This window comes from Cherax quadricarinatus, chromosome 39 (assembly GCF_038502225.1).
Source record: "Cherax quadricarinatus isolate ZL_2023a chromosome 39, ASM3850222v1, whole genome shotgun sequence".
Taxonomy (NCBI): domain Eukaryota; kingdom Metazoa; phylum Arthropoda; class Malacostraca; order Decapoda; family Parastacidae; genus Cherax; species Cherax quadricarinatus.
The window spans coordinates 3,796,171-3,818,959 of record NC_091330.1 but is presented as its reverse complement, the minus strand read 5'-3'; the positions used below and the strand labels follow the sequence as shown (position 1 = coordinate 3,818,959).

General features: G+C 40.1%; 1 protein-coding gene across 3 annotated transcripts in view; it reads left to right on the top strand.

The window, feature by feature from the left end:
• Positions 1-22,789, top strand: part of LOC138853757 (uncharacterized) — a 500,968-nt gene that overhangs the window by 13,012 nt on the left and 465,167 nt on the right. For 2 of the 3 annotated variants that reach the window (XM_070092293.1, XM_070092294.1), the window contains exon 1: positions 629-865. In XM_070092293.1, the coding sequence (XP_069948394.1) occupies positions 646-865 (220 nt within the window). In that variant the 5' untranslated portion in view covers positions 629-645. The other variant, XM_070092295.1, reaches the window with a different exon arrangement.

The window sequence follows — 22,789 nt, the reverse complement described above, 5'->3', positions numbered from 1 at the left end:
TACTTTAAACTACTCGACTACAGATACCTCATCACGTTAGGTAGCCTGTATATGAACTAACATATTATATAATTATATAGATACACGTATAGATACATGTACGTGATTTTGCAAAAACACTCGTATATTCTTAAATGACCATTGAAACAGTAATATCTGTGTAATAAGTGATAAGTGTGTGTCACTTTGAAGAGGTGACTTAAGATTCAATTCAAGTGATCTTGGCGCTTCCAGCATCAATGGAAGGGAGAGCGCCTGTGTTATTGAATTTTGTATGGTTGGCAGCCTTGACGCGCGTGCGGACACTGGATCTAAACAAAGCATTCTCTTAAGATATAATATCGAGCAGTTTTCACAAATAGGAACAACATATCCAAGAAACTGAATGTAGTAAATGATGTACGAGTTTCTCGACATTAAGGTAAAGTTCCCTGCGTCATGCGTCTTTGGGATATCGCGAGTATTTGTGACGTAAGGTAATGAACTCTGTTTGTTAAACGAACGAATGTTACTCTATGTTTTCAGTGTGAGCCAAGATGGCAGGAGCAGAGGATGAGCCGATGCATCTCTATGAGGTGTTTCAGAACTGTTTCAATAAGATCGCGAATAAGCATACCGGTGAGTATTGCGCTTTTTGACCCCTGAATGTCTCTAGATTCAGTGAAGGTGATGCTGTCGGAGCTGTGTGTTTGTATGAAGATCAGGGAGAGGGAAATAGTGAGGCTGGTAGACTGGGTGGCTGCCATGATGGGCCAGGATAACCAGTGGCCCCGTCCCTGGCACTGTGGCACTCCCACCATCACACGTATATGCATTTGCGTCAGGCACTCTCGCCGATCAGTGTTGCCTGGCTGGCGTTGTTACCGTAAGTTTATTATAAAAACATGAGCTTGAGATGTATGGCATTGTTGACGTCGTGACTCAAACTGTCAGATGAGGCATTCAACACTACTGAGTGTTTTTATTTTAAGTTTTTATTTAAAATTGGCATTTGTCTGAGATAAAAAAGACGGGTTCCCCTAAGTAATCAGCCATGTGTGAGTGTAATGAGGTGTGAGGTAGTGGTGGGGTTGGGCAAGGTATCTTGGTACTGGGATACTATCAAAGAGTTTACCTCTTTTGAGCCATACAGGTGTACCAACCTTCAGTCTCTGTATAAGGCAGCATATAATATGCTGTCATTTTATACAGTAAGACTTAAAATTACAGTATTGGCAGTTCATACAAATCTCCAGCATGAATTTAAAGTATGGTGGCTTTAGAGGGATTAATTGGGCATGTTTAATACAGGATCCTAGTTTCTTCACTGTCTTACCTTATGGTTCATTTTGAAGCAGATTAAAAATTTTTATTACCATTCTCTCATTCAATAATTTGTTTAATCTCAGTGTAAATCTGTTTGCTATTACTCAAAGGAAGATATGCTGTAGGAATCTTCAGAGAAGCAAAATTACTATTTGTTAATTACCATTGCAGTTATGTGTGCAGGTACTACAATGGAATCCCCCTATATCCACATATTCACACTCACCAACAGCCTGACTGGTCAGAGACTGAGTTGCAATTAGAGGATGAAGGATCAAGCCTCAACCACTTCTTGCAGTGAATGACCCATATGGGTTTAGTGCTTCATGAAATAAAATGCATGTCAATAAATTTGCTTTCTTGGAAGCATTTTATACTATACTTTACTGCCTATAATCCATGAGTTATACATGAGTATACTAGCCCCTGCACAAGACTTATGATACATGGCAAATTTTCCATAGGCTTCCATTATATAAATTGAGATAGATACAGTAATGGTTATTTTTTTATTATAAATAGTTGAAATAGGCAGATAAGATACAGTATGATGCTCCACCTCATGAGGTGGATTCGAGTGGTTGCGTTCATAAATGTTTTAACATAAGGGTGTGCATGTTGTTAAGAACCATTGTAGCATGAGCTAAACTGAGTTGATCTCCTGGTGTCTAGGGTTGGAATATTACTCAATTCTGGTTATGGAAAGAAAAAGGAAATTGGATAGCAAAATTAAAAAAAAAAAAAAAAAAAAAAGACATGAAGGTCCATCTTTTTTATATTTTAGAAAATGTCCTGGAGCATTATTAAGGAGTTAAACCCAAGAGTAGTTGCCAGTCGTAAACATTTTACTATTTCCCCAAATGTTGCCCGAATGGTTCTATTAATGAATTTTGTGAGAAAGGTGTTCCAAATAAAATTTTAAAAGAATGTTCCAAATAATATTGTATTAGAATCTGGAAAATTTATTTAACAAAATTTTTGAAATTTTGCAACTTTATTGAATTTTGAGCCATCTGGCCCAAGGAGTGGAAAAACTCCCAAAACTCATCAAGGGTAAATCAGTATTCACTGAGCCAAAAGTGATGAGATAAATATTAAAGGAAATATCTTTTTAATATTGAAATTCCATCATTTATATATTACATGTACATTTCTAGTAGAGGATCCATTTGTACTACAGCCAGTCCAATATACTGAAGTGCTTATAGGTAGAAAAATTCTTTCCGTTCAGGGGCCATGGATCTGAAAAATGTCCCCTTATTCTTATGTAGCTGTGCTTTCGGCATAATGTAGCTAATATCTGTAAATTTACTACCCATTAGCTTATATGTACATGCATCTCTTGAAGATAATGAATTTAAAATTAATGTACAGGTATATTGTTATAAGCATACCTCTTCAAGGGGGGGGCTCCTTGACATGGTGAAGAGGCTCTTGGTATGTGGAATTAGACCTTTTGGTCTCCTTCCTCAGACCTAACCTAATTACCCCCCAGTCCTCCCTTCCCTATCCCCTTTCTCTTTTCAGCTGTTGGGATTCTCCCCACAGGCTTTCTAGTTCCTAGGTACAGGGACGGGTACCGTGGTCCATCCCATTCCATTGGGCCCTTTGGCAGTGGTGTAGTTTGCCATGGAATCTGGATCACCTGGGAATATCCTGATCCCTCTCCTGACTCCCAGGGGGTGGCTTTGGGTGTCTTTTGGGTGACTGGTGTATCTCTGAAGGCTGCCTTTTGAATTCCCGGGGGTAGTAGCCGAAGGAGGTATGCTTTGTGGCGGGTGTCCAGCTGCCTTCACTTGTCTACCAAGGTGGCTCGGCAGATGTGAGGTTGCTACCCCGGATTGCAGGTTTACTGGCATGAAGGGTAGGGTATGGCATGGGTTCCATGCCGCATCTGCACTACTTGCAGTGCCGGGGTCCTCTTGGGCATGGAGGGTGATTTATGGCCCCTTCATTCCTCCTAGGAGCTATTCCTCCATGTTCCCCTCTTCTTTTTATTCCTTTTTTTTTCTTTATATTTTCTTATCTTTTTTTTTCTAAAAAAACAAAAATAAAAGTGACGTAACCATGGAGTTCCCAATTCATGAACCTGCTTCCCCCTTGGCCCCTTCCTGATACTGCATACTGTTCTGACCCTGCCTCGTTACTTGATCACACTTCGGGCATTTCTGATGCCCGTGTACCTCCTGCTGGTACTGTTTCATCACCTGGTCCAGGTACTGGGGTTCCACCTGACTCCTTTGATACATCTTGCCTCTGTACTTCTTTGACCATACTTCTGGCTTCTCCCTCTATGGTGTGGTGATTTTTGGATCGCCCCACATCGGACCGACTCCAGTCCCACTCCTAAACACCCAAGACCGTTAACTGATGATACATCTTTGCTGCCTTCTCATTCTGCCCAGAAAAAACTGGCATGACATTCACTTCGCTTACACGCTGCTTCAAAATGCGCAATGGACTAAGTTTTTTACCCTGCAACTGACTTCTCCTGCCTATCTTTCTGATAATAGTATTGGCAAGATGCTCTTACACCATGTTGGTCGAGATATATCCTTTCATGCTCTTGAGCAGTACACGCATCGTCATGGTACAGAATGCTAGCCAAGCTCGCGATCTCTCTCCTTACAACCATAGATGCTGTTCCTGTAGCTATTGAAAAATATCATTCTCTCGATTCTTGTAGTGGTACAGTCATTCTACCTCATACCATTGTCCAACAGAATTTCCAGGCATGTGGTGATGACATTCTGGAACAGCTTGAGCTCCAAGACCTCCCAATCCTCAAAGTAGACACTTACGTCCTCTCTGCCTGCAGGCAGAGACGATATCCTTGCAATGTAGCTTGCTTAACTTTTGACTGCCTTGAGCTTCCTTCCTTGGTTTATATTGTGGGACACCGTTTAGAAGTTTGAAAGGTGATCCCTACACCACAACAGTGTAGAAATTGCTGGCATTTTGGTTATCCAGCAAAATAGTGCAGGTCCATGGCCGAATGCCCAGTCTGTGGTGCCGATGACCGTACCAGTACATCTTGTAGTGTACCTCCTTGCCCTATTTGTTATGAGGCTTGCCCATCTTACTCTCGCCGTTGCCAAGTTTACTTAAATGAGCGAGAAATCCATTGTCTCAAAGAGGCGGAAGGCTTTTCTTATGCTATGGCAGTCTCTCATCTACGCCTCCAGGGGAGACTTACTCGTATTTCTTATTCTTGAGATGCCAAACGACCCCCCACCTCTGGGGTCCCAACTTCTGCATCCTCCTCTGTGGTCACCCCTTCCACAATCACCCCTGTCTCTAATTCTTTTGCTGTCATGGACTCAGAGGTCCCTACCTCATTCTGTTCTCGCCTCCTTCTCCTAAGTTTGTGTCTACAAGGCCACGTACAACTCCTCCCCATCACCCCTCTACTTCTCTGAAGTCCAAAAAATCCCCTTTGTTCAAACCCCATTTAACCCCTCCTTCCCTTCTTTTACCTGCCCATTTTTCCTTTCCAGTCTGTACCTGGTTCTTCATCTCATACGGGCTCTGTTACAAGTGTGGAGGTTCATCCTCCTTTTCGTACAGTACCTTCCTTCCCTGTCCCCTCCCAAGTTTCTTCCTCTTCTGCCCCCTCCCAGATTGCTTCATCTCCTGTCCATCATCACCCCGACCTTTATTCACCCTTCTCCTTCCCTCCCCAATATTGTCCCATATACACCGTCCTCATCTTCTGAAACACTTGAAGCTATCTCCGAATATATTGAGGAGACTAGACCATTGATGGACACCACTCCACCTCCTGTCCCTCATCTTCACTCTTTTTCGTCTGCACAACTTTTCTTTGCAGCATCCCAATCCCTCACTGCTTGTATGTTTTCCACTGCCTCCACATGTGGACTTTTCTAACGCTTCTAGTCTGTAGATACCTCTGCCTTCAGATTTCTTGTAACTTTCTCTTCGCAAATCATGGCTTACTTACAGTGGACTATGAGTGGCCTCAGAGGTAACCGGAGTGAGCTTCAGTTGTTGCTCTCCCAGTTTTTCTGTGTTTGTTAACAAGAACCCAAATTACTCTCCTCTGTTATCCATCCCATCTTGGGCTATGTTTTGTAATATTCATCGGAGCGGTCGTCCGCCGTGTCATCCGTGACACTAAACTCGCTGGCAGGATTATGTTTCTACCGTCACTTCGGCTTCCTCTGTGAGTGCAGTTTGGAACTTTTCTTCTATCAGAGACAAATCTTATAATGTGCCTATTACACTTCTGGAACTAGAGGCAACACTCTCTGCTTGCTGCTCATTGGCAGCTGGGCCTGACAGCATTCATATTCATATGCTACAGCATTTACATGAGTCAGCCCTTGGTGTCCTCTTATTTAATTAATATAATAATAATAATAATAATAATAATAATAATAATATAATAGTATCTTTATTTACTGCAAGTACAAGTACATGGTATACAGGTCTAGCTGACATCAATGACATACTATTATATAGAAAGCCACTTGTTATGCTGAGCATTTCAGGCAAATTAGGTCAGTTTTGTCCAGGAATGCGACCCACGCCAGTCAGCTAACACCCAGATACCCATTTTGAACTGATGGGTGAACAGGGACAGGGACAGCAGGTGTCTTATGGAAGCACGTCCCTAATGTTTTCCATCCATACCAGAGGAGATTCGAACCCTGGACCTCAGTGTGTTAGCTGAGTGTCCTAGCGATCGAGCTACGACTCTTTAATCTTACTTAGCCACAATGAGTTCTTCCCCAGCTGTGAAAATCTGCGATTGTTCTCCCTTTTCGCAAACCGGGTACTATGGGACATGATGCCTCCCACTATCATCCCAGTGCTCTTACCAGTGCAGTTGCAAGGTGATGGAATGTATGATAAATAGATGTTTGATGTGGTATTGAGAGGCACACAACAGTCTCTCCCATAGTCAATATGGCTTTCGTAAGGGCCATTCTACCATTGACCCCATACTTCGCTTGGATACGTATGTTTGTAATGCCTTTGCCAACAACCACTCGGTTATTGCCATCTTTTTTGAGCTTGAGAAGGCATATGACACAACTTGGACGTATAACATCTTGGCCCAGGCCTACTCCTTAGGCTTCCGATGCAATGTACCATTTTTCCTTAAGAACTTCTTACCTGAGAGACATTTCCGTGTTAGGAAAGGGACTTTGTCCAAGCTGAAGGTATCTCCCAGGGATGTGTTCTGAGCACAACACTTTTTCTCCTTGCTATAAATGATCTCCCCTCTATTCTTCCATCTAATATTTGGTCATCACTCTGTTGATGACTTTGCTATAGCTTGTGCAGGCACTGAATGTCACCTCATTTCAGTTTCTCTCCAGCATGCAGTTATCCGTGTTTGCAATTGGGCCACTACTCATGGGTTTAAATTTTCTAGAATTTAAAACTCGCCAAATTACTTTCATTAAACGTGCTGTCAGCTCTGATCATCCATTGTACTTCTATGGCTCACGTATCCCAGAACATGATACGATCAGGTCTCTCAGCCTTCTGTTTGACCGTCGGTTATCCTGGAAACCTAACATTACCTCTCTGAAGGCAACTTGTCATAGCCGGCTGAACCTCCTTAAAACCCTCGCTCATCTTTCATGGGGGACTGATCGTAGAACTGTCCTTCGACTACATTCAGCCCTAATTTTATTGAAACTCAATTATGGCAACCAGATATATGCACTGGCCTCTCCTGCAACTCCCTCAAGCCTTAATCCCATCCATCACCAGGGATTACATTTATGCTTCAGTGCTTTTTGCTCTTCACCGGTTGAGAGCGAATATTCCATCCTTGACCGATTGCCGTGATGCTCATTGCTTTCGCTATTATGTTCGCTCTCATGACCTCCACAATCTTTCCATATACACCTACCATCCGACTTACGACTGAGTTCGGTTCCGAGAAACCGGTCGTAAGTCATAATGGTCGTGTCGAACTTTACTACTGAATATCAACAAAACATTTTTGTAATGACTTTATTTTATTGTTTTATTTTGGTATTTCATGTTTTACTTTACTTTTTATGTTGTTAGTACTGTATTTTATACTGTAAGGTTTAGGATAAACACTGTGTACAACACAAATAGTTGTTTATTTCCCAGAAATTTGGCATAAAAAACACGGTCATAAGTCAAGTGGTCGTAAGTCGAGCAGGTCGTAAGTCGGATGGTAGGTGTATATAGGATAGTCACTGATATTAGTAGACGTTCTTTTTGTTCATTTCCCCTGTTTACTCCTTCTCTTTTCTCTTCGCCTACATTCACTCTTGTCTTCTCTTCAGTTACCATCTTTCTATGTTCATGTAGCATGTCACTTTTTCCTACCCCTTTGGGAAGTTCTGACGGTTTGTGTCTGTTCTTTCCCACTGCCATGCGCAAAAGCCTAACTGCCTATTGTGGCTTCTCGCTTTCTTTTTCTCATTCTCGTGCCAACACATTATACACCGATGGTTCCAAGTCTTCTGATGGTGTCGGATTCACAGCATTGTTTCCGGACAGTATCGTGCGAGGGCATTTATTATCCTCGGCTAACACTTTTACAGCTGAATTGTGTGCCATTCTCGTAGCACTGATCCGTATTGCATCTATGTCTGTGTCACCATTTGTGGTCGTTTCAGACTCCCTTAGTGCTTTACAGGCTATAAGAAAATTTGATACACCTCATCCCCTAGATCTTTGTATCCAACTTTTGTTACGCCATATCTCTAGGAAGCACAAAGATAGTTTTTTGTTGGGTACCTGGTCATGTTGATGTACAGGGCAATGAACAAGCAGACATGGCTGCACGGTCAGCAGTACATGACCTCCCAGTTTCATATAAAGGTGTTCCATTCACAGACTATTTTGCTGTAATTGCTACCCACCTCTGCACCTATTGGCAACAGTGTTGGTCTGGTCTGCTACATAACAAATTACATTCTATTAACGAGGTAGGATAGGCCTCTGGCCATCTTCTTGTCATCATTTGTTAAGGTCAGGAGACTACTCTCTCCCGTCTTTGGGTGATATTTCTCCACATAACATTGCACCTCACTCCACTTTGCACAAATGTTCTTAATCGCTGAAGAAGACACATTCTCTCATCTCTCTTCTTCGCTGAACGACTAATAAAGGCAGACCGAGTCACAAACATATGAGTGGCCACATCCCGCGGGCAGGTGGACGTGTCTGGTACAGAAGATTTCCAAGCAGATGTATGAAAACTTAGAAAATTTAGCCAAAAAAGTGGTTGAAAACTGAATTGTTTGATAATAAGACTGGACGAAAACTGGGGTTCCACTGTATTCCTATGTTTTTCACTGTTATACAAAAAATATTGTTTAGCATTTTAGACTCACTCTTCTTTTTTCTCTGTATAAAAATATCTATATTTTAGGACAGTTTTAGTGATTTATTCTTTTTAAATATATAGTTACATTTTGGGTAAAACCCATAAAAGAACTTGTGTATATATTTTATGCTTGATCAGGTTCATCTTGGTCCACATTGTTACCTGCAATGAGCAAGGACATGAAAATTAATTAAATGGTTATCCAGTAAAGAAAATAATTATTTTTCTGACTAATGTGAATAAATAGGCAGTTTATTCCATTATAGTATGTATTTTGTGTAACACATTTTCACTTGTCTGTGTTCTACAGTATTCATATTTAATTATTTATAGTAAATCTCACAAAAATAAATGAAAATGCATGGCCTTAGAGCTAGGAGTAGTTTTCCCTTAGGCTGGCAGATGGCAGCAACTTCTAGACTTAAATTACACCTCCACTTCTGTGAGATCACACTGCACAGTACAGGATAATAAAAAAAAAAAATGATGGCCAGAATGGAATGGAGACATGCTGAGTCTAGAAGTTAGGATATAGATTGCCAATTTATGACCTGTACACCAAAGGGTTAGTGTTGAAGCAGCACTTGAAAACTTTGGAACAGAATTGTTTTTTGATCTGCTTATCGTAAAGGTGAAGAAGTCAGATATTTCTTGTGAAACCTCAATCCCTGTATTCCCTGGAATGCAGGCAGGAGAGATACATGATTATATACACCTGGAAAATCCTAGAGGGACTAGTACCGAACTTGCACACGAAAATCACTCGCTACGAAAGCAAAAGACTTGGCAGACGATGCAACATCCCCCCAATGAAAAGCAGGGGTGTCACTAGCACGTTAAGAGACCATACAATAAGTGTCAGGGGCCCGAGACTGTTCAACTGCCTCCCAGCATACATAAGGGGGATTACCAATAGACCCCTGGCAGTCTTCAAGCTGGCACTGGACAAGCACCTAAAGTCGGTACCTGACCAGCCGGGCTGTGGCTCGTACGTTGGGTTGCGTGCAGCCAGTAGTAACAGCCTGGTTGATCAGGCTCTGATTCACCAGGAGGCCTGGTCACAGACCGGGCCACGGGGGCGTTGACCCCCGGAACTCTCTCCAGGTAAACTCCAGGTATCCATGGGAGATACGTTCCAAGACCTACCATGGATACCCAGAACTGCGGATAGTAGTGAACCCTATATATATAAGCTTTTCATTTACATATATACCTATGATAAAGTTTAATCAATAAGTTATAGCACTTTTTCACTAATGGAAAGTGCTTCACTGCTTCTCTTAGGCCTGACTCAGCCAATGGATCAGTAATATTTAAGGGTTTAAATATAAAATACAGCCTCTCCTCACTTAGTGACGTACTCCTTTACCGGCGTGTCAGACTTACGATGCGCTCTCTAACCAGTATTCATACCTAAATAATGTATATTAGAGCTGATTTCCTCTATTCTGTGTGTTTCAGTGTACAGTACACTACTGTATAAAGATTTAAAAATATATCAGAAATGTTATAAATGGTACGAAGGTGACATTGTTTTAATATCAGAGATGGTTGACACAAACCCACTACCATTATAGTATGCTCCTCACTTAGCGACGAATTAGTTTGCCAACGTATTTTAAGGAACGGAACTCTGTCATTAAGTGAGGAGAGGCTGTATACGGTACACTACTGTATAAACATTTAAAAATACATATTCTAAAAATGTTATAAATGATGCAGGGTGACAAAGCAATATCAAAGATGGTTAACATAAACCCACTACCATTATGTTATGCTCCTCGCTTAGCAACAAATTTGTTTATCGACATGGTCTTAGGAATGGAACTCCGTTGTTAAGTTAGGAGTAGCCCAAAGATATTTCATAAAAAATTACACTTATAAATTCAAAATTTGCATTCCACAATAGTGAGATGATATTGTTTCTAATTTTTTTTTTTTACACTACCATTTCCCACCAAGGCAGGGTGGCCCGAAAAAGAAAAACTTCCGTCATTATTCACTCCATCACTGCCTTGCCAGAGGCATGTTTACACTACAGTTATAAAATTGCAACATTAACACCCCTCCTTCAGAGTACCGGCACTTTACTTCCCGTCTCCAAGAATCGAGTCAGGCCTGCTGGTTTCCCTGAATCCCTTCATAAATGTTACCTTGCTTACACTCCAACAGCATGTCAAGTCCTAAAAAACATTCGACTTCATTTGCTCCAATCTAACACGCTCACACACGCTTGCTGGAAGTCCAAGCCCCTCACACACAAAACCTCCTTTACCCCCTCCCTCCAACCTTTCCTAGGCTGACCCCTACCCCGCCTTCCCTCCACTACAGATTTATACACGCTCGAAGTCATTCTATTTCGTTCAATCCTCTCTTCTACATATCCAAACCATCTCGATAACCTCTCGTCACCCCTCTGGATAATAGTTTTGGTAATCCTGCACTTCCTCTTCCAAACTATGGATTCTCTGCATTATATTCACACCACACATTGCCCTCAGACTTAACCCTTTCAGGGTTTCCGACGTACTAGTACGGCTTACGCACCAGGGTTATTGACATACTAAACACCTAAATTCTAGTGCCTTCAAATCTAGCGAGAGAAAGCTGGTAGGCCTACATATGAAAGAATGGGTCTATGTGGTCAGTGTGCGCAATATAAAAAAAATCCTGCAGCACACAGTGCGTAATGAGAAAAAAAAAAACTTTGACCGTGTTTTTGGATTAAAACAGCGACTTTGCTCTGTATTTTCGTATGGTATTTATGGTTATATTCTAATTTTCCTGGTGTCATTTTATAGAATGGAAGACATATTACAGAAATTAAGATGATTTTGATTGGTTTCACAATGAAAAGTACCTTGAAATTTAGCTCAAAGTAATAGAAATGTTCGATTTTTACTGAAGTTCAAAAGTAAACAAATCATGTCAAGCATCCAATACACATCAACTGGTGAGTCTAATATTCTTTCACAAGTGCGCTGATATATATACCATTTCTACGCTAATGCAGTAGTCTGCATAAAAGAAAATCTTTTACTTTTTGTGAGAATAAAAATTCAAAGTGGAAAGCAAAAGAAATGTTAGAGGGGCCTGGGGACGTGACTAACGCACAGAGAACTTGTTATTTTAGTGCTAGGAATGTCTGTCTTGTTTATTCTGGACCCTATTTGGAAATTGGGATCTTCTGAAATTTGTGTGAAATTGGCAAAATTGGCAATTTCTGACCACTTTATTGAATAGTTGAAATTGGTAAATGGGTGGTTTCTTGTACTCATTCGATAGAAAAAATGGAGTTCTAGCAAAATAAATATGATTTTTTGTCGACTAGTACACAGGAATTGGCCGAAAATAGGGTTCAAAGTGGGCGAAATCGCCGATGCATAAACATCGTCGAGACCGCTAACTTCGCAAGAGCATAATTCCATAAGTTTTCCATCAAATTTCATACTTTTGGTGTCATTATGATCGGGAAAAGATTCTCTATCATTTCATAAGAAGAAATATTTTTTCTTTTTCCGAAAAATTTTTGACCGTGAGAACGAGTTTAGGAGAGGGCCTCTCAATCCTGAAAGGGTTAACAGTTGTCATAAATTATGGTATAATTTATGCTAGCATGTTTCATGACAACGATGCTGTTCCTGATATTGAACATCTCAGTAGAGTCAGAGAAGGCCATTTTCCATGAATTGATGAGTCATGCTGAGAATGTAGTACTGAGGTGTGTAAGAAGTGAGCGCAATATTAGCTGGTGACTTTTTCAAGTAGGGAGAATCCCTAGCACCAGTGTATCAGCATTTGTTTGCCACTGAGAGGATTGTCATACAGCTTGATCCAGAGACATTTTCACCATTGATGTGAAATGATTATGGCCGTTACTGCTCGAGATACAGTATAGAAGAATGGGTTGCTTGCGATAATGTCCCTGTTCATCAAATATTTATTGAATAAAATACAGTTAATTCGGTGTTGAGCCCAGTGAAAGTGATGACAGTAATGAGTAATTGGTTTTACACAGCACTACTGGAAATGAGGATTACCCCTTTTAACCCTTAAATGGTCCGAATGTATATATACATTTTTTCAACATCTGAAAGTATGTAAAAAAATGTAGATCTTTTTTGTTTTACATTTGAAAACGTGTAAAAAACTTTTATCTACATTTTTTTTGGTTATATTTGAAAATTATTATTTTTATTATCACACTGGCCGATTCCCACCAAGGCAGGGTGGCCCAAAAAAGAAAAACTTTCACCATCATTCACTCCATCACTGTCTTGCCAGAAGGGTGCTTTACACTACAGTTTTTAAACTGCAACATTAACACCCCTCTTTCAGAGTGCAGGCACTGTACTTCCCATCTCCAGGACTCAAGTCCGGCCTACCGGTTTCCCTGAACCCCTTCATAAATGTTACTTTGCTCACACTCCAACAGCACGTCAAGTATTAAAAACCATTTGTCTCCATGAAAATATGTAAAAAAAAGTAGATCTACTTTTGTAGCACTACGAATTTGAACGTCGATCTCTTTGGACCGTTCAAGGGTTTAGGTAACCCAGTTCTATGCTGTATTAGATACAGAAAAAAAAAATATTCATAATAAGCAGGAACTTGAGCAGAACCCTGTGATATAGGCTGCATGTATTAAAGAGGGACTTCATCTTCATATAAAGCAGCCTGCATTGACTTTAGCCAGTACAAATAAAAAAGGAAACAGGGTTTATTTAAGCATGGCAAGGTACAATCAGAATATAAGCACGACTCACGAATATAAGCACTGCAGTACTCTTACCCCTGCTGGTGGTATGATTAGAAGTGAATTCTTGTTGTCTGGCAACAATGATGAAGTTGCCTTTAACTGCATTTACAGAAGGTGACCAGGTTATTAGAGCCACTCCAGAAAAAAATGAATATTTCTCAGTTTTAACCATATTACATTGACTTTCCTTCAAAAATGTAAGATGAATGATACATTTATGGTTGAACACAGTTTACTTGAATACATTGAACATATATTCTACACATCTGAAATGTAGTTAGTCCACCTTTAGCCTTAGAGAAGTGATGCATCGAGACATGCTTTGTATGCAGATATGGCAGTGGGTTTGCACTTCGTCATTATGGCTTCACACTCATGTTATTCTTTCTATCAACTGTTTTGGTTGTGATACTCTGCTTTCATTTTTCTTTTAACTGTTTCCCATAAATTCTCCATTGGATTCATTTCTGGTGAATTACCTGGATAATCAACAAGGATGATATTTTGTGAACCCTGAAATACTTTAATAGATTTTGCTGCATGGCATGGTGCTTCATCCTGCATAAAATGGAATGATTCTTCACTTTGAAATCAGTCATGTATCTTAGGAATGAGTCTAGTTTCTAAAACTCTTCTGTATTGATCCTGTCACATGGTACCTTCAGCAATATACGTACAGCTTACCTGTACCTTTAACTACTAATTAGAGTCCAGACCATCGTAAATGTTGGATGTTTAACGATGCTCACGAGACATTCAGGATGTAATTCTTCAGTGACACGTCTTCTTACAAACTGAGATTTGTCACTCGTTACTTGAAACGCTGATTCGTCACTGAAATAAATGTGCAAAGAAAATAAGACAGACATTTGTAGGTATGAAAAATGTTGAAAGCTTGCCACACAAATTTTTGTTGACTATTCGAATCATTTTAACTTAGTTAAAAAAAAAAAAGATTATCAAACTTTGACTTATTTACCAATTTCCGGTCATTTGCAGTGAAAGAAGATTATCTACTACTTCTTTTCCCATTTTAAATGCTTTTCAATCGCTTTATGGGTCAGCTTGAGTTTTTTACTTTTGCGACAAATTTTTAGAAGTCACATGTGGGTCTTCCCAGGGTTTTTGTTGAAACAGGAATATTCTCGTGATCCAAATGGTGTTTTTAAGTTGCTACACTGACAGTTTTCCATTGGTAAGTAGCTTCTTTTCAATAAGTCGATCTGCTCTTGAAGTTGTTACTCTTTTACTATCAATTTTACCGGCTTGCTTGGGGATGAAGTGTTAATTAATGCCAGCCTTTAAATAATACCCCTTTTCTGCTTTTTTTTCTACGAGAGTAACCTGTTTCTGTCAGTAACACGTGAATTTGGCCATTCTTTGTCAGTGATATGTCTTTTGTTTTGCCCATTTTCATGAAAATATAATTTTTTTTAATGCAGTTTCTGTAAGAAAAAGAATATATTAATTAACCCTTTCAGGGTTTCGGCTGTACTGGTATGGCTTACGCACCAGTGTCCATGTCGTACTAGTATGCCTAAATTCTAGCACCCTCAAATCTAGTGAGAGAATGCTGGTAGGCCTACATATGAAAGAATGGGTCTATGTGGTCAGTGTGCACAGTATAAAAAAAAATCCTGCAGCACACAGTGCGTAATGAGAAAAAAAAAACTTTGACCGTGCTTTTGGATTAAAACAGCAACTTTGCACTGTATTTTCGTATGGTATTTATTGTTGTATTCTAGTTTTCCTGGTCTCATTTTATAGAATGGAAGGCATATTACAGAAATTGAGATGATTTTGACTGGTTTTACAATGAAAATTACCTTGAAACTGAGCTCAAAGTAGCAGAAATGTTCGATTTTTACCAAAGTTCAAAAGTAAACAAATCATGCTGTGTGTCCAATACACGTCAACTGGTGAGTCTAATATTCTTTCACAAGTGCGCTGATATTATTTATACCATTTCTACACTAATGCAGTAGACTGCATAACAGTAAATCTTCTATTTTTTGTGAGAATAAAAATTCAAAGTGAAAAGCAAAAGAATGTAAGAGGGGCATGGGGATGTGACTAATAACAGAGGAAATGTTATTTTAGTGCCAGGAATGTCTTTCTTGTTTATTTTGGACTCTATTCGGAAATTGGCATCTTTTGAAATTTGTGTGAGATTGGCAAAATTGCTAAATTCTGACCACTGTATTGGATAGTTGAAATCGGTAAATGGGTGGTTTCTTGTACTCATTCGATACAAAAAATGGAGTTCTAGCGAAATACTAGTTATGATTTTTGTTGACTAGTACACTGGAATTGGCTGAAAATAGGGTTCAAAGTGGGCAAAATCGCTGATGCGTAAACATCGTCGAGACCGCTAACTTCGCGAGAGCATAATTCCGTAAGTTTTCCATCAAATTTCATACTTTTGGTGTCATTATGATCAGGAAAAGATTCTCTATCTTTTCATAAGAATTTTTTTTTTTTTTTTTAAATTTGGGGGACCGTGAGAACAAGTCTTGGAGAGGGTCTGTGGACCCTGAAAGGGTTAAAAATAACCACTTTTACAGTGGAACCTCAGTATTCAAACAGCTCTGTACTCAAACCATGATGACACTCTTCAGGTCACTTGTTCTATCTAGGCTGGAATATTGCTGCACACTAACAGCACCTTTCAAGGCAGGTGAAATTGCTGACCTAGAAAATGTACAGAGAACCTTCACGGCGCGCATAACAGAGATAAAACACCTCAATTACTGGGAGCGCTTGAGGTTCCTAAACCTGTATTCCCTGGAACGCAGGTGGGAGAGATACATGATTATACACACCTGGAAAATCCTAGAGGGACTAGTACCGAACTTGCACACGAAAATCACTCACTACGAAAGCAGAAGACTTGGCAGACGATGCAACATCCCCCAATGAAAAGCAGGGGTGTCACTAGCACGTTAAGAGACCATACAATAAGTGTCAGGGGCCCGAGACTGTTCAACTGCCTCCCAGCATACGTAAGGGGGATTACCAACAGACCCCTGGCAGTCTTCAAGCTGGCACTGGACAAGCACCTAAAGTCGGTTCCTGACCAGCCGGGCTGTGGCTCGTACGTTGGTTTGCGTGCAGCCAGCAGTAACAGCCTGGTTGATCAGGCTCTGATCCACCAGGAGGCCTGGTCACAGACCGGGCCGTGGGGGCGTTGACCCCCGGAGCTCTCTCCAGGTAAACTCCAGGTATTCAAATGCTTTGTTCGGTAAGCAAATTGCTCGGCACTCGACCTAACAAATGACCCGCCAGAACTTCTCTGTAAACTAATTTGTGTTTCTTCACATTTTTTGGTGTTTTTTGTATATTTGTATAAATGTCACCATGGTGCCGAAGAGGGTTAGTGATAACAGCCAACCAAAAAGAAAATGTATAAATATATATTGTTTTAAGGTGTTTCATGTTCACTTCAACGACTTAAATGTTACACATGACCTTCCACTCTCAGTTCCAGGAAAACACTGATTTGGTCTCAGTAACACTACACAACTTGTAAACCTCTTCCCCACCAACTACCTCAGGGTTACTACTTATTACATTTGTGGAATACATTCAGGTAAACTGTGTTCCACCATAAATGCATTATTTATCTAATATTTTCGAAGGGAAGTCAAGGTAAAATGCTTAAAACCAACAAATATGTGATTTTTCTGGAATGACTAGTAATTTGGCTGGACAAAGTTTAGTGGAGTGTCTTGCAGAATATGTTATGAAGTTCAATTTAGATAAATACTAGCCATCTACCTGTATGTGTCCCACACCATATGTAGTGTTACTGCTGGAGCTTTACAGCTCCTCTGACTCAAAACAGGTTATCCAGACCACATGGGAATCTGTAAGCTCATCTCTCCACCAGAAAAGATCAGAAAAATTACAGTACTGTACTATAGTGTGCTGTGTTCTTAATTTATTTTCTATTGAGCTACAGGTAATACTACATATATTGTACTCTAATTCATTCTTAGTATGCCCAGTAGAACATCAATGCGGTGGACTGTTTTAATGGACATTTGTCCATGTCTGGTAGTCAGTTGATTAAGCAGACTACATCTGCTTAATTGAAACTTTGAATATAACAGTTTTCACTAAAGTGGACACCCCTTTCCCCCATTAATCTGTTTTATTAATTTTGTTTGTTATACATAAATCAATTTGAAATTTACCTGCCCATTGTAACTGGTGGATCTGCCCATTGCTTGGGCACCAGTAATGGGTCACAGCTCATACTTTAATGATGTATAGTCATTGTTCACTTGAGTTCTATTTACATTCTTCACCCCAGATGTTTACTGAATTATAAAAATTATATTTATTTAACCCTTTGACTGTCGCAACCACCAATCCTGAGGTGTCTCCTGGTGTCGCAAAATTTAAAAAAAAAAAATATTTTTTCATATGAAATGATAGAGAATCTTTTCCCGATTTGTAAAGACACCAAAAAAAACGAAATTTGATGGAAAACTGACAGAATTACGCTCTCGCGAAGTTAGCGACCTCGGCGATATTTACAAATCGGCGATTTCGCCCACTTTGAGCCCTATTTTCGGCTAATTCCATTATTCCAGTCAACCAAACTCATAGCTATTTCTTCAGAACTCCATTTTTTCCATCGATTGAGTACAAGAAACTGCCCATTTACCGATTTCAACTACCCAATAACATAGTCAGAAATTTGCAATTTGGCCAATTTCACGAAAATTAACCCTTTGACTGTTTCCGACGTATAAATACGTCTTACGAGCCAATGTTTCTGATGTATTTATGCGCACAAATTCTAGCGGCTTCAAATCAAGCGCAAAAGGCCTGGTAGGCCTACATGAGAGAGAATGGGTCTCAGTGGTCGGTGTGCACCCTGTGAAAAAAATCTGGGACCCAGCGGTGCATTGTGGGAACGCCATGTTGTTAGTCCATTTTCACCATGCCTCTCGGTAAGAAGTTCCTCACTCCTCGGCGGATTGGAGGTCTTTTGTTCCCAAGTAATAGCTCTAACAGCAATGAAAATGTCAGTGACAGTGAATTCCAGGGTTTTGAAGTGAGTGTTACCGGAAAAAGTGCCCAGGATAACGTAATTAGTGATGAAAACCCAGATGACCCACAACCTTCCACCTCTGGTGCTGGGCCGGCTTGTTCACGTTCACGTTCGCCTGTACCAGGACAAAAGAGGAAACTATTTGGTCGTGTACAACACCCAGATGTTAGCAGTGATAGTGATAGTGATTTCAAGGTCATTGAAAGCAGTTCTAGTGACAGTGAGAGTGAATATTCCCCAGTGAAGCGGCAGTAAGTACGACGTAGCATGTGGTCTGGTAGTGTGTCATATGTTGTTCCAAGGGGAAGGAGAAACTCTGGGAGCACATCCCGTGGCCCTACACCACGACCTGATAGTGAGGATGATGATATTGTAACGATGGGTATGAATGATGTGAGTGATGGAGCAGGCAGTGGTGGTGATAGTGAGGGTGGCACGGCCCATGTGGCACCATCAGTGGGCCACGCTACTACCCACGCTGCTGACTCTGCACAACAACCAGCCTCACCGTACCCCACACTCCCACAACCTGCACAACCACAACCACGGTACAATATCCAGACCCCACCAGCAGACCGCATCTGGGATTGGCAGGACGGTGACGAGTTTGTTCCCAGTCCCCATGACTTTGATGAAACTCAAAGTGGAATAAAGCCATCTTGTCCACTTGGGAACAATGCTAGTGAACTGGACTGCTTTGAGTTATTCTTCGATGAACCCCTGATGGACATCATTGTCAGGGAAACAAACACATACTGTGATTACACCATGGCAAATACAATTCTCTCACCAAAATCACGGCTACACAAGTGGAAGGAGACAACTGTGGCAGAGATGTACCTGTTTTTTGCCACAATAATGCTTATGCCACATGTGTATAAGCACACTGTCACCACATACTGGGCAACAGAACACCTGATTTCAACTCCAGGTTTTAGTGACATTATAGGTGTCAATCGTTTCCTGATACTGTTACGTATGTTACACTTTTCGGACAAAACCAGGCCTGACAGAAGCGACAGGTTATATAAGATCAGAAATGTGTTTATGTACCTGAAACAAAAGTGCTGCATGTATTTTTATCCCTTCAGGAACCTTGTTATTGATGAATCCTTGATTTTATTCAAAGGAAGACTCTCATTCAAGCAATATATACCAAGCAAGAGGAAACACTTTGGTATAAAGCTATTTGTACTGTGTGATTGCAGAAGTGGTCTAGTTTTGGATATCATTGTGTACACTGGCAGTAATACTTTGAGAGATACCATGAAGTTATTGGGTATCTCTGGTGATGTTGTTCGAACAATGATGGAACCATATCTTGGTAAGGGGCATATGTTATTTACTGATAACTGGTACACAAGCCCCTTACTCAGTGATTTCTTGCGAGCGAACTTGACAGACGTGTGTGGCACAGTGCGTCTTAATCATAAACATATGCCAAGGTTCGACGCTGGCACTCGCAGAGGTGAGGTGCAAGCCTTTGCTGCCAGTGACATCATGGCATTTTGGTGGCATGACAAACGTGATGTCACATTGTTGACATCAGTTCACAGAAACGAAATGGTACCCAGTGGCAGGGACAACAGAGAGACCAATGAACCCATTCTAAAGCCTGCAGCTGTCATGGACTACAACCTCAATATGCGCTTAGTGGACAAATGTGACATGCAGATTGGGTTTGCAGACTGTGTACGCAAGAGTTATAAGTGGTATATAAAACTTTTTTTCCATCTTGTTGATATCTCTATGCTAAATGCTTATAACATACACAAGTTGAAGACCAACAAAACACCAAAATATGGTGAATTTTGCCTGTCAGTAATCAGACAAATAATTGCAAAGTACCAAGGAGCAACTCCTGCAATAGACCAGCGCCCACACACGTCATCTCGTTTCAGGCCTGGTGATCACTACCCCATACAACTGCCTCCTACTACTGCCAAGAAAAATGCTCAGAAGAGGTGTTATGTATGTATGCATACCACAAAACGCCCACAAACACGCAGAGACACTCGTTTTATGTGTGAGGAGTGTGAAGTGCCCCTCTGCATATACCCATGTTTCAAAGAGTTCCACAAGCTGCAGCAGTTCTAGGAACATGTTTAGTGACTGTACATATGTATATATATTATGGAACAATAGTAATAAACATTGTTTTGTATTGTTTGTTTGTGTAAACAAAGTGTATACACAAACTAATAGTGATTAAAGTTTGTTCTGTTATTGTGTTGTAAACAATGAGTGTATATTTGAAGAATGCACCTTACATTGGTCTCACAGGCCACATAAGTTACCTGGAACAGAAAAATATTGAAAAATGCAAGAAACCTTTGAATTAGAGTAAATAAAAGAATACCGGGTGGGCGGCAGTCGCTGCTGTTGCCGTACGCACGTCACTTTCTGCAAACTTTGCGGCTCTATATCTCGATAAGTACTGATGGCAAAATTTTTTTATTAGGCTTAAAACACTCACAAAAATATTCCTAACATTTTCATAAGAAAAAATATTTTTTTTTTTTTCGAATATTTGGCGACATAGAATGACAGTTTCAGAGAGGGGCCTGAAACAGTCAAAGGGTTAAAAAATATGACAATTTCAAAATAAGGACCAGAATGAACAATGCAGACATTCCTGGCTCTAAAATAACATTTTCTTTGTTCATCAGTCATGTCTCCAGCCCCTCTGATATTACTCTTGCTTTTTATTTTGAAATTTTATTCAAACAAAAAATAGAAGATTTACTGTTATGCAGACTATTGCAATACTGTAATAATTGTAAAAATTACATCAACCCATTCATGACTGCATATTAGAATAGCTATTTGGACATTTATTGGACAATGACATCATTTGTTTACTTTTGAACATCGGCAAAAATCAAACATTTCTCGTACTTTGTGCTCCATTTCCAGGTTCTTTTTATAGTAAAATTAATAAAAATCACCTCTATTTCTATAATATAGTTTCCATTCTATCAAATGAGACCAAGAAAACGAGAATACAACCACAAATACTATACGAAAATAGACCACAAAGTCAGCATTTTAATTAAAAAAAACGGTCGGAGTTTTTTTTTTCTCATTATGCACTGTGCTCTCCAGGATTTTTTTTATATGGTGCACACTGACCACACAGACCCATTCTCTCACATGTGGGCCTACCAGCTTTCTCCTGCCTGATTTGAAGCCGCTAGAATTTATGAGTATATATACATCAAACACGGTACCTCGTAAACGTATATATACGGCTGCGACAGTCAAAGGGTTAATGTAAGTGTGGATGAGCTCAACAACTACAGAGGCTTGCAAATGTTGTACTGAAAACTGTCAACTTCACATTTATAAATACAGGTGTCCCTCTCTGTGAGGTTTCACTTAATACAAACTTGCTATTGTGTGAGGTATTATTTCTCAGTAATTCTGTTTATGCAATGTACATTCGCTGTATATGATTGGTACCTCCCGCTTGACCTCATCATTCTACCAATTGCCCTTGTTCCCTGTTGCACCCTCCCTCTTATATTCACAAACCTCCATTGCACACACTAACACTGCATTCTTAAATCTACCTCTTCAACTTTCTCATTACCTACACTCTTACTTGCCCATCTCATTTGCAACAGTTCATTATATCTTACCCACACTTCCTTCTTTAATTTATAAACTTTCACTTCTCTGTTACTCACTGATGACATTTTCCTTGTACTCCACATACCTCTTACTCTCACTGTAGCTACAACTAAATAATGATCTGATATAAATGTTGCCCCTCTAAAAACATGTACCCCAAGTTTCGAACTGCTCCCAACTCGACCAATTATGTAAGTGTATTATTGTAAGTGCTTTTGTAAGTGTATTTTTGGGGGTCTGAAACGGACTTATCTAATTTACATTATTACTTATGGGAACAAATTCGTTTGGTAATGGCACTCGAACAGCCTTCTGGAATGAAGAAAGTTCGAAACTTGGGGTACCACTGTACATACAGTGGAGCCCCGCATAACGATCACCTCCGAATGCGACCAATTATGTAAGTGTATTTATGTAAGTGCATTTGTACGTGTATGTTTGGGGGTCTGAAATGGACTAATCTACTTCACAATATTCCTTATGGGAACAAATTCGGTCAGTACTGGCACCTGAACATACTTCTGGAGTGAAAAAATATCGTTAACCGGGGGTCCACTGTATATCCAGAAGTCTACTGATCGGCTTTTTATTTACTAATACATACATACAATTACTAAAAAAGAGAAGAAGAAAAACTTTATAAAACTGGGTTGCTTAAATGTGCGTGGATGTAGTGCGGATGACA